Source organism: Salmo trutta, chromosome 19 (assembly GCF_901001165.1).
Source record: "Salmo trutta chromosome 19, fSalTru1.1, whole genome shotgun sequence".
In the NCBI taxonomy this organism is placed as follows: Eukaryota; Metazoa; Chordata; class Actinopteri; order Salmoniformes; family Salmonidae; genus Salmo; species Salmo trutta.
Genome location: NC_042975.1, coordinates 4,641,388 through 4,655,492, shown reverse-complemented (window position 1 = coordinate 4,655,492; position 14,105 = coordinate 4,641,388). Strand labels below are relative to the sequence as shown.

Genomic DNA, 14,105 nt, shown 5'->3' with positions numbered 1-14,105 from the left:
ATTGATGAGGTAAAAAATGTATTTAATACATTTTAGAATAAAGCTGTAACGTAACAAAACGTGGGGAAAGGGTCAGAATACCTTCCAAATGCACCGTATATACACTACCGTTCAAATGTTTGGGGTCACTTTTTGGTACTCGCAAAACACCAGTCTCAACATCAACAGTGAAGAGGCGACTCCGGAATGCTGGCCTTCTAGGCAGAGTTGAAAACAAAAAGCCATATCTCAGATATGATGATAGGCCAATAAAAATAAAAAGACTCAGATGGGAAAAAGAACACACACTGGACAGAGGAACTAGCATCCCGGAGTCGGCTCTTCACTGTTGACGATGAGACTAGAGGTCGACCGATTAATCGGCATGGCTGCTTAATTAGGGCCGATTTTAAGTGTTCATAACAATCTGTAATCGTCATTTTTGGACGCCGATTACATTGCACTCCACGAGGAGCCTGCGTGGCAGGCTGACCACCTGTTACGTGAATGCAGCAAGGAGCCAAGGTAAGTTGCTAGCTAGCATTAAACCTATCTTATAAAAAACAATCAATGAAAACATAATCACTAGTTAAATTAGTAATATTACCAACCATGTGTAGTTATCTAGCTTGTCCTGCGTTGCATATAATCAATGTGGTGCCTGTTAATTTATCATTGAATCACAGCCTACTTCTCCAAACGGTGATGATTTAACAAGCGCATTCGCGAAAAAAGCACAGTCGTTGCACCAATGTACCTAACCATAAACATCAATGCCTTTCTTAAAATCAATACACAAGTATCTTTTTTTAAACCTGCATATTTAGATAAAAGAAAGTCATGTTAGCAGGCAATATTAACTAGGGAAATTGTGTCACTTCTCTTGCGTTCTGTGCAACAGAGTCAGGGTATATGCAGCAGTTTGGGCCGCCTGGCTCATTGCTAACTGTGAAGACCATTTCTTCCTAACAAAGACCGTAATTAATTTGCCCGAATTGTACATAATTATGACATATCATTCAAGGTTGTGCAATGTAACAGCAATATTTAGACTTGGGGTTGCCACCCGTTAGAATAAACGTTTTGTTTTCAAAATTATAGTTTCCGGATTTGAATTAATGACCTAAGGCTCGTATTTCTGTGTGTTTATTATATTATAATTAAGTCTATGATTTGATATTTGATAGAGCAGTCTGACTGAGCGGTGGTAGGCACCAGCAGGCTCGTAAGCATTCATTCAAACAGCACTTTCCTGCGTTTGCCAGCAGCTCTTCGCTGTGTTTCAAGCATTGTGCCGTTTATGACTTCAAGCCTATCAACTCCTGAGATTAGGCTGGCAATACTATAGTATCTATAAGAACATCCAAAAGTCAAAGGTATATGAAATACAAAAATGGTATAGAGAGAAGTAGTCCTATAACTACAACCTAAAACTTCTTACCTGGGAATATTGAAAACTCATGTTAAAAGGAACCACCAGCTTTCATATGTTCTCATGTTCTGAGCAAGGAACTTAAACGTTAGTTTTCTTACATGGCACATATTGCACTTTTACTTTCTTCTCCAACACTTTGTTTTTGCATTATTTAAACCAAATTGAACATGTTTCATTATTTATTTGAGACTAAATTGATTTTATGTATTATATTAAGTTAAAATAAAAGTGTTCATTCAGTATTGTTGTAATTGTCATTTGTACAAATATATATATAAAAATCAACCGATTAATCGGTAATCGGCTTTTTTTGGTCCTCCAATAATCATAATCGGTCGACCTCTAGTTGAGACTGGTGTTTTGTGGGTACTATTTAATGAAGCTGCCAGTTGAGGACTTGTGAGGTGTCTGTTTCTCAAACTAGACACTCTAATGTACTTGTCCTCTTGCTCAGTTGTGCACCGGGGCCTCCCACTCCTCTTTTTATTCTGGTTAGAGCCAGTTTGCGCTGTTCTGTGAAGGGAGTAGTACACAGCGTTGTACGAGATCTTCAGATTCTTGGCAATTTCTCGCATGGAATAGCCTTCATTTCTCAGAACAAGAATAGACTGACGAGTTTCAGAAGAAAGTTCTTTGTTTCTGGCCATTTTGAGCCTGTAATCGAACCCACAAATGCTGACGCTCCAGATACTCAAGCAGTCTAAAGGCCAGTTTTATTGTCTCTTTAATCAGAACAACAGTTTTCAGCTGTGCTAACATAATTGTAAAAGGTTTTTTCTAATGATCAATTAGCCTTTTAAAATGATAAACTTGGATTAGCTAACACAACGTGCCATTGGAACACAGGAGTGATGGTTGCTGATAATGGGCCTCTTGACGCCTATGTAGATATTCCATTAAAAAACAGCCGTTTCCAGCTACAATAGTCATTTACAACATTAATAATGTCTACACTGTATTTCTGATCAATTTCATGTTATTTTAATGAACAAAAAAAAAAAAGTGGTTTTCTTTCAAAAACAAGGACATTTCTATGTCACACCAAACTTCTGAACAGCAGTGTTCTTTTTCTCTTTCCCCCCCACTGTCTCGACATAAAAAATACATATTTTTTTAAACTGTAAAAAAAACACCTGTAAATCTGTTCCCAAGTATTCCCATAATAGAGAGATAGGTGATCATAAACAAACGTAAGCAAGGTTTGACACGATGATGTTTCAGTCAAACGCTCTCTTTCGTTGGGCTACTTGTGGTCAACTACACCCCCGACCATCCACCCCCCCCCCCCCAAAATGTAATGTAATATAATATAATATAATAAAATGTAATATAATGTAATATAATATAATTGTCCAGCGGCTGAATCTAGTTGATGATCCCTGGTCTATGTGGCAGCCTGTAACTGTGTGTGTATAGAGGTGTGTGTGTGTATAGCGGTGTGTGTGTGTGTATATAGTGGTGTGTGTGTGTGTGTGTACATGTGTATATAGCGGTGTGTGTGTGTATAATGGTGTGTATATAGCGGTGTGTGTGTGTGTATATAGCGGTGTGTGTGTGTGTGTGTGTGTAGTAGACCCACCGGTTTGAGGTGTATAACAGAGCTGTTGGACATGACCGTGTGGTCTCCCTCCATCAGGTCCAGCTCACTGCGGTCGTCCTGCGTTGCTTCGTTCAGACTGTTGACTGAGCTGCTCTGGGAGCTGATAGACATACTGGGGATGGACTGGTTACTGCCCACACTGTTCACCGTGTCTGTACGCCCTGCACCGTGCTCCACCTCCTAGACAGAGAGAGACACACAGAGACACACACACACACACACACACACACACACACACACACACACACACACACACACACACACACACACAGAGAGAGAGAGAGACACACACAGAGAGAGAGAGAGAGAGACACACACAGAGAGAGAGAGAGACACACAGAGAGAGAGAGAGAGAGAGAGAGAGAGACACACAGAGAGAGAGAGAGAGAGAGACACACACACAGAGAGAGAGAGACACACAGAGAGAGAGAGAGAGAGACACACACACAGAGAGAGAGAGAGAGACACACAGAGAGAGAGAGAGAGACACACAGAGACAGACACATACACACACACACAGAGAGAGACACACACACACACAGAGAGAGACAAAATACAGAGAGAGACAAAATACAGAGAGAGACAAGAGACACAGGCAGATAGACAGAGATTGGTCAGATGGTGGAGGTAGCGTCATGATGCTGATCACACTACCTCCACTATGGAGACTATAAATCCACTGTGGTTAGAACTGTAGGTATGGAGACTACAAATCCCAACTGGAACAGGACCCCCCCCACTCCCTCCCTGAACACACCTCGTCTCCATCCTGCGTCTCAGCCTGTGGTCCGTTGTGAGCTTCCTGGAACAGGATTTTCTTCATCTTACGGTACTGTAGGTTGTCCAGCTCTCGGACCGCCTCCTTGGTCCTCAGGATAAGATCCATCAGAACAGAGTCTGGACGCTCCCGCTGGACAAACACATGCTACAGGGGGGGAGAGAGAGAGTGGGAAGGAAGGAGAAAGTTGTTTAAGGAGAGTGGGGTAGGTTATCTTGTGTAAGTCGACAATTTATTTTTTGAAAGTGTTCTCACGTTTAGTAGATGGTCAGAGTGGGGTCTATCCTGGGGGATTTTCTGAAGGCAAGAATCAACAAAGTTTCTAAAGTAATCCGTCCTGCGAACAGAGAGGCAGGAAACGAGGGAGGAGGAAGAGAGGGGGAGTCAGAGAGGGATCAGGAAACGAGGGAGGAGGAAAAGAGGGGGAGTCAGAGAGGGATCAACAAAGGAGGGAGGGGGAAAATAGGGGGAGAGAGCGAGGGATCAGGAAACGAGGGAGGAGGAAAAGAGAGGGGGAGTCAGAGAGGGATCAGGAAACAAGGGAGGAGGAAAAGAGAGGGGGAGAGAGCGAGGGATCAGGAAACGAGGGAGGAGGAAAAGAGAGGGGGAGTCAGAGAGGGATCAGGAAACAAGGGAGGAGGAAGAGAGGGGGAGTCAGAGAGGGATCAGGACACGAGGGAGAAGGAAAAAAGAGAGGGGGAGTCAGAGAGGGATCAGGAAACGAGGGAGGAGGAAAAGAGGGGGAGTCAGAGAGGGATCAACAAAGGAGGGAGGGGGAAAATAGGGGGAGAGAGCGAGGGATCAGGAAACGAGGGAGGAGGAAAAAAGAGAGGGGGAGTCAGAGAGGGATCAGGAAACGAGGGAGGAGGAAAAAAGAGAGGGGGAGTCAGAGAGGGATCAGGAAACGAGGGAGAAGGAAAAAAGAGAGGGGGAGTCAGAGAGGGATCAGGAAACGAGGGAGAAGGGAAAGGTGTGGAAAAAGAGGCGAGAGAGGGATCAGGGGCAAGACAATTCAATTAAAGTAACAGTAAAATCCATCACCTATGATAGAAATGACAGCTAATGTGGTACAACGCTATCTACTTATGAAAAGATATTGGGCTGTGTGTGTGTGTGTGTGTGTCTCTGTCTCTGTGTGTGTGTGTCTCTCTGTGTGTGTGTGTCTGTGTAACACTCACCAGTCTCTGGACTGCAGTGTAGGGCTCTCATTCTGCGCTATGTGGTACAAGGCACTCATGGCATTCATATTAAACAGAGGAGGCTTCCTCTCCGCTGCACACAAGGAGACACACACACACACACACACACACACACACACACACACACACACACACACACACACACACGGGTTTCCGTTAGGACAACGTAACCGGGAAGATTTGAATGTACCAGACATCTATATGCATTCAGGTCCAAGAGTAGAAAGAGCCAGAAGGAAAGCTCCAACCTGGCGTAGCCAGCGCCATCAATAAACAAGGAATACTGGCCAAACGATTCCCGTTTACGTGTCCTTAAATAAAAACAGCCGATAACAAATGACAAAAAAACACTAGGCTTTTCCTTGAGTTTCAAATCTGAAAAACTTTATTACCTATTGTTTCCTTGGTTTTTAACATTCCCCAAATAACACAACTACCATCTCACGGAGGTTAGATCGCTATACGCATCAGGACATTGCATGCATTGACCTATAGGCTTAGGCTGTCCACAATTAACGAGTCGACCAGGGAGGCCTCGCAAAGAAGCGCTAACATCTACTGCTAGATGGGTAAACATTTAAAAAGTATAATTACACTTTGGATGATGCATCAATGCACGCCGTTGCTACAAAGATAAAATGGGTCCTTCCCTAACTCAGTTGCCAGAGAGGAAGGAAACTGCTCAGAGATTTTACCCTGAGGCCAATGGTGCTAGGCATTTAGCGCTAATAATTCAGTCTCCACTGTTTTTTCAGGCGGCATCTGTAAGCGGCAGTATTGTCAAGAGGCGGTACTGTCATCGAAACAAAATATGTTCTGCAGAGTTATTAAACGAAGGAAAAGAGAGGATGGCTCCACCACACCACTCTGTCACTTGAGTATCTTTGTTATTTTCTGATGATCTCATTTTTCTCTTTGGAAGCTTTGGCGAGTATGTGTGTGTGTGTTTTCTATACCTGTTCCGCTCCTCTCCCTGTAGGCTTCACAGACACTCCAACCCCTTTGGCTACCACCCTTACATGTACCCTGCGAGCACAACCCATGTGGAGTTCCCAGTGTACACTTTTTGGCCCTGACAGACATGGATCACCCCAAAGAACCACTGCTACTCTCTCTTCATCGGATGTGTTCTCTCATCGACCAAGAGCATCTGGTCGTGATGGTGGCACACGGCTACTAATTTCTCTCTCACCTGTCCATCTCCTCTCTCACCTGTCTCACCACTACTCTCTCCTCCTTCTGATAAATCCTTCTTCCTCCAGTCTCCTGACGCTGCCTCTTTTCGACCCTAATCTCCTTCCTTCCTTCCTTCCTTCCTTCCTTCCTTCCTTCCTTCCTTCCTTCCTTCCTTCCTTCCTTCCTTCCTTCCTTCCTTCCTCACTGTCCCCTTTCCTCCTGGCCGGCCTGAACTTCCCCTCTAGCTCCGTGGCGGAGTGACTCACTGCGTGCTAACAGAACAGGGCTTCAGGCAGCTGACCAGAAATGGAGGAAAATGAAACTTCCTGAAGACATCATCCTTCCACTTCCTCCTCTCTACTTTCTCTTCCTCTGTATCTGCTGCTAAAGCCGCTTTCTATCACTCTAAATTTCAAGCTTCCGCCTCCAACCCTGGGAAACTCTTCTACCACTTTAACTTAATCCTCCACCTCTCTCCTCCCTCTCTGTGGATGACTGTCAACCACATTGAAAAAAAGGTTGACAATATTTAAATCCACTGGTCGCCACTCACATAGAACTACCAGACACCTTGCCTCTTTCTCTCCTCTCCTTGCGACGCCTGGCCACCCGATAACCTGCCCACTTGAACCCCTCCCCACCTCCCTTCTCCAGACCACCTCTGGAAACCTTCTCCCATTCCTCACTTCCCTCATCCCTGACCACTGGCTGCCTCCCCTCTGACTTCAAGATGTCCCGAGTCGCTCCCCTCCTCAAGAAACCAACACTCGACCACTTTGATGTCAAACTACAGACCGGTGTCCCTTCTTTCTTTTCAAAGTCACAGACAGCACGCTGAAGTGTTAACTCTCTCATTATCTCGCTCAGGACAATCTTCTTGACTCTAACCAGTCAGGCTTCAAGGAGGCTCGCTCAACTTTGACCGCTCTCCTTTGTGTCACGGAGGCTCTCCACTCTGCCAAAGCTGACTCTCTCTCCTCTGTTCACATTCTCCTAGATCTATCCGCTTGCATTCCGCTGCCTTCGACACCGTGAACCTCCTCTTCACCCTCTCATGGTTGGGTGTCTCAGGCTCTGCACACTCCTGGATTGAATCTTACCTGGCAGGTCATTCCTACCAGGTGGCGTGGAGAGGATCTGTGTCTGCACCACGTACTCTCACTACTGGTGTCCCCCAGGGCTCGGTTCTAGGCCCTCTCCTCTTCTCTCTATACACCAAGTCACTCAGCTCTGTCATATCCTCACATGGTCTCTCCTATGCGGATGACACTCAACTACTCTTCTCCTTCCCCCCTTCTGACACCCAGGTGGCGACACAAATCTCTGCGTGCATCTCAGCTTGGATGTCAGCCCACCACCTCAAGCTCAACACAATTGAGCTGCTCTTCCTCCCGGAAAGGTCCTGTCCGCTACAAGACCTCTCCATCACGGTTGACAACTCCAGTGTTCCCCGCCCAGAATGCAAATAACCTTGGTGTGACCCTGGACAACACCTGGTTGTTCTCTGCAAACATTCCATTTATCATTCCATTTAATTCTATTGTTTCATTTACCTTCATTTCCTTCCTCTGTAAACGCCATTACGGCCGTGTGGTTGTTGCTGAGGATCACTAGTAACAGTTGATCATACACACATATATATATATATATTTTTAAAAAGACATGTAGGCTAATGAAATCATTATGGACTGGAGCGGAGACCAAGCAGTAACACAGTTTGAACCCAACGAATGGTGCAATACTTGACCGTGTCATCACCCAGTTCCGTGGTTGGTGCAGGCAATAGACGAGGGTATAGCTAACTATTGTACAGGATTGATAGTGGCTATTTTCAGAATGAATCAAACCACTGGTTTCTTTTGTGCCGTAAAGGCTCTCCAAACTTGTTTTTGTTTTTTTATGATTCATAAATACTTTCCTAACTCCAAAAAAAAATCGGACTTAAAAATAAAAATAAAAAATCTACCAATTGTTACTGAAAAAGAAGAATTTGCATGTACTTAAGATGGCTTTCTTTTCATTGATCCCTAATGTTCTGAACCCATTTTCTCCATATATTCTAGTGATCGACAAAATTCTAACTACAAAGAAGGTACACGGTATTTAAAAGGGGATGGCTTCAGGTTAAAAATGTTCCCAAAACTCTATTGAATAAAAACTCTGTGAGAAAATCTGTTGGCCAGCAAGTGGGAGGGTTTTTCAAATGACATTTATTCAAAGCATGCAAAGTAGCCACACTTGCAGAGCGCGTTAGGCGACTGAATAAGGTAAGTCTGAATACCAAATACTGAGAAATGCGTAGGAAAGGCGTGCATAAAAAATAAAAAATAAGGCGTAAATTTCCTTGAGTCTGAATCGGATTTTTCTCCAACTTTCGTTTTACGTCAATGAAAAAGGCCACGGATTCCCCACAGCAGCAGGCGCACGTAAGGCAGCGTGCAAGGAGTGAGAGAACGGTGCTGATAATCGGGGTGTACGACAGGCAGCCTAATCACCCAATTTGTTTTTCTCCCAGACAATTTGGCACGGCTACAATTTTATTTAAAAAGAAAGAAAGATAATAAACAAATTAAAAAAAATTAAAAACATTACATTTAAAAAATAAATACAAAATCGTCTTTTCATTCATTTATTTTTTTGCCAAAAGCCGGCAACTGGCTAACGGAAACCCTAATACACACAGTATGTTACACATATAAACAATGGAAAACCCACCCACACACACACACACCCTTACCTAGTTCTACACAGGTGATCCCAAGGGACCAGACGTCCACCTTTCCGTCATACTGGCCCTCGTCCATGGCCAAGATCACCTCTGGGGCCATCCTGCAGAGACAGGGGGGAGGGGATCAATTACAATCATAATGGAACAGGTAGACCTTATAGAAGTATGTATAGAATTAAAAAACGGTCATGTGGTCAAAGCTTGCCACCTGGTAGACCCCCCCATGACTGTCTGTCTCTGCTGTCCCTCACCAATATGGCGTCCCCACGAAGGAGTTGGCTGGGGAAGCGATGGAGGCGGAGCCAAAGTCAGCAAGCTTGACCTGCCCTGGCTCCGTCAGTAGGATGTTACCTGCTTTGATGTCTCTGAGAGAGAGACAGAGAGACAGAGAGGGAGAGACAGAGAGACAGAGAGAGAGAGAGACAGAGAGAGAGAGAGACAGAGAGAGAGACAGGGAGAGACAGAGAGGGAGAGACAGAGAGGGAGAGACAGAGAGGGAGAGACAGAGGGAGAGACAGAGAGGGAGAGACAGAGAGGAGAGACAGAGAGGGAGAGACAGAGAGGGAGAGACAGAGAGGGAGAGACAGAGAGGGAGAGACAGAGAGGGAGAGACAGAGAGGGAGAGACAGAGAGGGAGAGACAGAGAGGGAGAGACAGAGAGACAGAGAGAGCCAGAGAGAGAGAGACAGAGAGGGAGAGACAGAGAGACAGAGAGAGCCAGAGAGAGCCAGAGAGGGAGAGACAGAGAGACAGAGAGAGCCAGAGAGAGCCAGAGAGGAGAGAGAGAGGAGAGAGAGAGAGAGAGAGACAGAGAGAGCCAGAGAGAGAGAGCAACAGAGAGAGAGAGAGAAACAGAGAGAGAGAAACAGAGAGAGAGAAACAGAGAGAGAGAAACAGAGACAGAGAGAGAGACAGAGAGAGAGAGACAGAGACAGAGAGAGAGACAGAGAGAGAGACAGAGAGAGAGACAGAGAGAGAGACAGAGGAGAGAGAGACAGAGAGAGAGACCGAGAGAGAGACAGAGAGAGAGACAGAGAGAGAGACAGAGAGAGAGGCAGAGACAGAGAGAGAGAACCACTGGGTTAGTAGGTGTGATGTAATCACCATGCTTCAAACTGTCAGGTAAACCCTCACCTGTGAATCATGTTGTGGGAGTGAAGGTAGGCCAAACCCTGCAAAGCACCATGGGTAATGGCAGCGATCTCCATTTCCTGAAGAGGCTTTTTATGAACTATAGGTGAGAGAATATTTCAGAAAACATTTGCTAAGAATTAAACAAGTTGAGCGTAACGCCATCAAAACACACAGTCTAAGTTGACGACTTGATGCAGTAGAATACATGTCAAATAGAACAGCTCCTTTAAAAAAAAAAATGTCTTACCTTCTAGAACATCAGAGGCTGAACCCAGACAGTACTCCATCACTAACTGGACACACAGAGAGAACACAGAGCACAGAGAACACAGCGCAGAGAGAACACAGAACACAGAGAACACAGCGCAGAGAGAACACAGAGAGAACACAGAACACAGAGAACACAGAGAACACAGAGAACACAGCGCAGAGCACACAGAAAGAACACAGATCACAGAGACATTATGATAACAGAACATTAAGAGAAAGAGGCTAAGAAAGTGTGTGTGTGCTATTGTGTGTGTTCTAGGTAGTAGTCCTCCAAAGTCCAGTGTGTGTGTGTCTTACCCATGCTGTGTGTTCTCGTAGGTAGCAGCCCTTGTACTCTATACTGTTGGGATGTTGAATCCTCTGGAGAAACTTCACCTCTTTTATAATGTCCTGCCATTTCTGTGTGTGAGAGAGAATTAACATGTTTTATTTAACATTTATTTATTTTTTAAAAAGGGAACATATCTTTTTCCAATAATAATAATAATAAATTGTATAATACAATATGAACATGCACATTATACAAATATACATATAAAAATGGCGCAGCGGTCTAAGGCTGCGCCACTCAAGGAGTAATGTAGAGATCAAGCGAAGCCTAGCCAACCTTCTGATACATGATGCGGTATCAAAACTGTCACCTGTAACAAAACTAAGGACACTATGGTAAATGGCATCCAAATGGTTTAATAGTAGTAGCAGCTGCACTTTGATAAATAATATCACCATAATCAAGAACAGATTAAAAAGGTTGACTGAATGATCTGCTTCCTACCGCTTAGAGAAAGACACCATCTGTTTCTGTAGAAAAAGACTACTTTAAAATCTTAGTTTCTTAGCCAGCTCATCTATATGTTAAATATGAAATCAATATCAATCCAAATGCATAAGTATTTATATACGGGAAGAAGTTCGATTGGAGAACCATCTAATGAGTGAACATGTAGTTCACATGAAACCTTCTTACAAGAGTTTGAAAACATGTATTTTGTTTCTTCCCGTATTAAGCATATGTTTTAAAAGTCAGCAAAAGATTTCTGCACAGCTATAAAAAATCTGACAGTAGTTTTGACACAGCCAAATCAACAGCATTCATAATAGTATCATCCACATATAGATAGCGTTTACAATTTGTAACAGATTGTTTTATATAAACATTATTGACCAGTGAAGAGAACAGGTCCTAAAACGGACCCCTGTGGTACACCTTTATGTACTTCCGAGAAATTCTGATTTATAGTCCCGTCAATCTCACGACGGCCTGAGTTCTTTCACTAAGATGAAACCGTGAACGCGGGGGGGGGGGGGGGGGGGGGCGGTCAGAACCCAGGCCTATTGAGGACAACTTTAAAACTGCATGATCAACAGTATCAAAAGCTTTTGACAAGTCCACAAACAAAGCAGTACATTTTTATTTTAGGGTCTAAAGCGTTAAAAATAAGAGAGTTGCACTCTATATATATGCTTTAGAAGGCACAGTGATGCCCGAAGACATTGGTGATTTACCCAATCAATGACTAATATATTCATAAACCACCTAGTCATTGATTGGGTAAATCACCAACGTTTTCGGGCATCACTGTGCCTTCTAAAGCATTGATAAGATCATTAACAACTATATATATAGTTGTTGTGTACCTTTATTTAACTAGGCAAGTCAGTTAAGAACTAATTCTTATTTTCAATGACGGCCTAGGAACAGTAGGTTAACTGCCTTGTTCAGGGGCAGAACGACAGATTTTGACTTTGTCAGCTCGGGGATTCGATCCAGCAACCTTTCGGTTACTAGTCCAACGCTCTAACCACTAGGCTACCTACCCCCCTTACACTCTAACCACTAGACTTCCTGCCGCCCCTACGCTCTAACCACTACTTCCTGCCGCCCCTACGCTCTAACCACTAGACTTCCTGCCGCCCCTACGCTCTAACCACTACTTCCTGCCGCCCCCCTACACTCTAACCACTAGGCTACCTACCCCCTCTACTTCCTGCCGCCCCTACGCTCTAACCACTAGACTTCCTGCCGCCCCCCTACACTCTAACCACTAGGCTACCTACCCCCTCTACGCTCTAACCACTAGACTTCCTGCCGCCCCTATGCTCTAACCACTAGACTTCCTGCCGCCCCTATGCTCTAACCACTAGACTTCCTGCCGCCCCTGCGCTCTAACCACTAGACGTCCTGACGCCCCTACGCTCTAACCACTAGACTACCTACCCCCCTACACTACCTGCCACCCTACACTCTAACCACTAGGCTACCTGCCCCCCCCAACACTCTAACCACTAGACTACCTGCCACCCTACACTCTAACCACTAGGCTACCTGCCCCCCCCAACACTCTAACCACTAGACTACCTGCCTCCCCTACACTCTAACCACTAGGCTACCTACCACCCTACACTCTAACCACTAGACTACCTGCCCCCCCTACACTCTAACCACTAGACTACCTGCCTCCCCTACACTCTAACCACTAGGCTACCTGCCTCCCCTACACTCTAACCACTAGACTACCTACCCCCCTACACTCTAACCACTAGACTACCTGCCTCCCCTACACTCTAACCACTAGGCTACCTGCCTCCCCTACACTCTAACCACTAGGCTACCTACCCCCCCTACACTCTAACCACTAGACTACCTGCCTCCCCTACACTCTAACTACTAGGCTACCTGCCCCCCCTACACTCTAACCACTAGACTACCTGCCTCCCCTACACTATAACCACTAGGCTACCTGCCTCCCCTACACTCTAACCACTAGACTACCTACCACCCCTACACTCTAACCACTAGGCTACCTACCCCCCCTACACTCTAACCACTAGGCTACCTACCCCCCCACTACACTCTAACCACTAGGCTACCTGCCTCCCCTACACTCTAACCACTAGGCTACCTACCCCCCCTACACTCTAACCACTAGACTACCCCCCCTACACTCTAACCACTAGACTACCTGCCCCCCCTACACTCTAACCACTAGACTACCTACCACCCCTACACTCTAACCACTAGACTACCCCCCCTACACTCTAACCACTAGACTACCTGCCCCCCCCTACACTCTAACCACTAGACTACCTACCCCCCCCCCACACTCTAACCACTAGGCTACCTGCCTCCCCTACACTCTAACCACTAGGCTACCTGCCCCCCCTACACTCTAACCACTAGGCTACCTGCCCCCCCTACACTCTAACCACTAGGCTACCTGCCCCCCCTACACTCTAACCACTAGACTACCCCCCCTACACTCTAACCACTAGACTACCTGCCCCCCCCCTACACTCTAACCACTAGACTACCTACCCCCCCCCACACTCTAACCACTAGGCTACCTGCCTCCCCTACACTCTAACCACTAGGCTACCTGCCCCCCCTACACTCTAACCACTAGGCTACCTGCCCCCCCTACACTCTAACCACTAGGCTACCTGCCCCCCCTACACTCTAACCACTAGACTACCCCCCCTACACTCTAACCACTAGACTACCTGCCTCCCCTACACTCTAACCACTAGACTACCTACCCCCTACACTCTAACCACTAGACTACCTGCCTCCCCTACACTCTAACCACTAGACTACCTGCCTCCCCTACACTCTAACCACTAGACTAGTGGTTTCTGTAATAGTACTATGACCAAACCTGATTGGTTTACATTCAAAATACATTTCTCAGATAAATAAAAAAAATAACAAAAATGACCAAAGTTGTACATTTACCAAAGATTCAATAATCTTATCACCTCATTTCAAGGAAGCATTTATTTCTGTGGAGACATTGGTTCTTTAAATC

The 14,105-nt window shown here is 45.4% G+C and overlaps 1 protein-coding gene across 1 annotated transcript in view; it reads right to left on the bottom strand.

The window, feature by feature from the left end:
• Positions 1–14,105, bottom strand: part of LOC115153858 (serine/threonine-protein kinase TAO1-B) — a 47,376-nt gene that overhangs the window by 18,571 nt on the left and 14,700 nt on the right. Inside the window, exons 4-12 of the mRNA XM_029699478.1 lie at positions 10,597–10,698; positions 10,277–10,322; positions 10,030–10,126; positions 9,147–9,260; positions 8,905–8,996; positions 4,971–5,064; positions 4,048–4,129; positions 3,772–3,939; positions 2,994–3,194 (exon numbers count right to left, since the gene is read on the bottom strand). Of these exons, the coding sequence (XP_029555338.1) occupies positions 2,994–3,194; positions 3,772–3,939; positions 4,048–4,129; positions 4,971–5,064; positions 8,905–8,996; positions 9,147–9,260; positions 10,030–10,126; positions 10,277–10,322; positions 10,597–10,698 (996 nt within the window). The remainder of the gene's footprint in view (positions 1–2,993; positions 3,195–3,771; positions 3,940–4,047; positions 4,130–4,970; positions 5,065–8,904; positions 8,997–9,146; positions 9,261–10,029; positions 10,127–10,276; positions 10,323–10,596; positions 10,699–14,105) is intronic.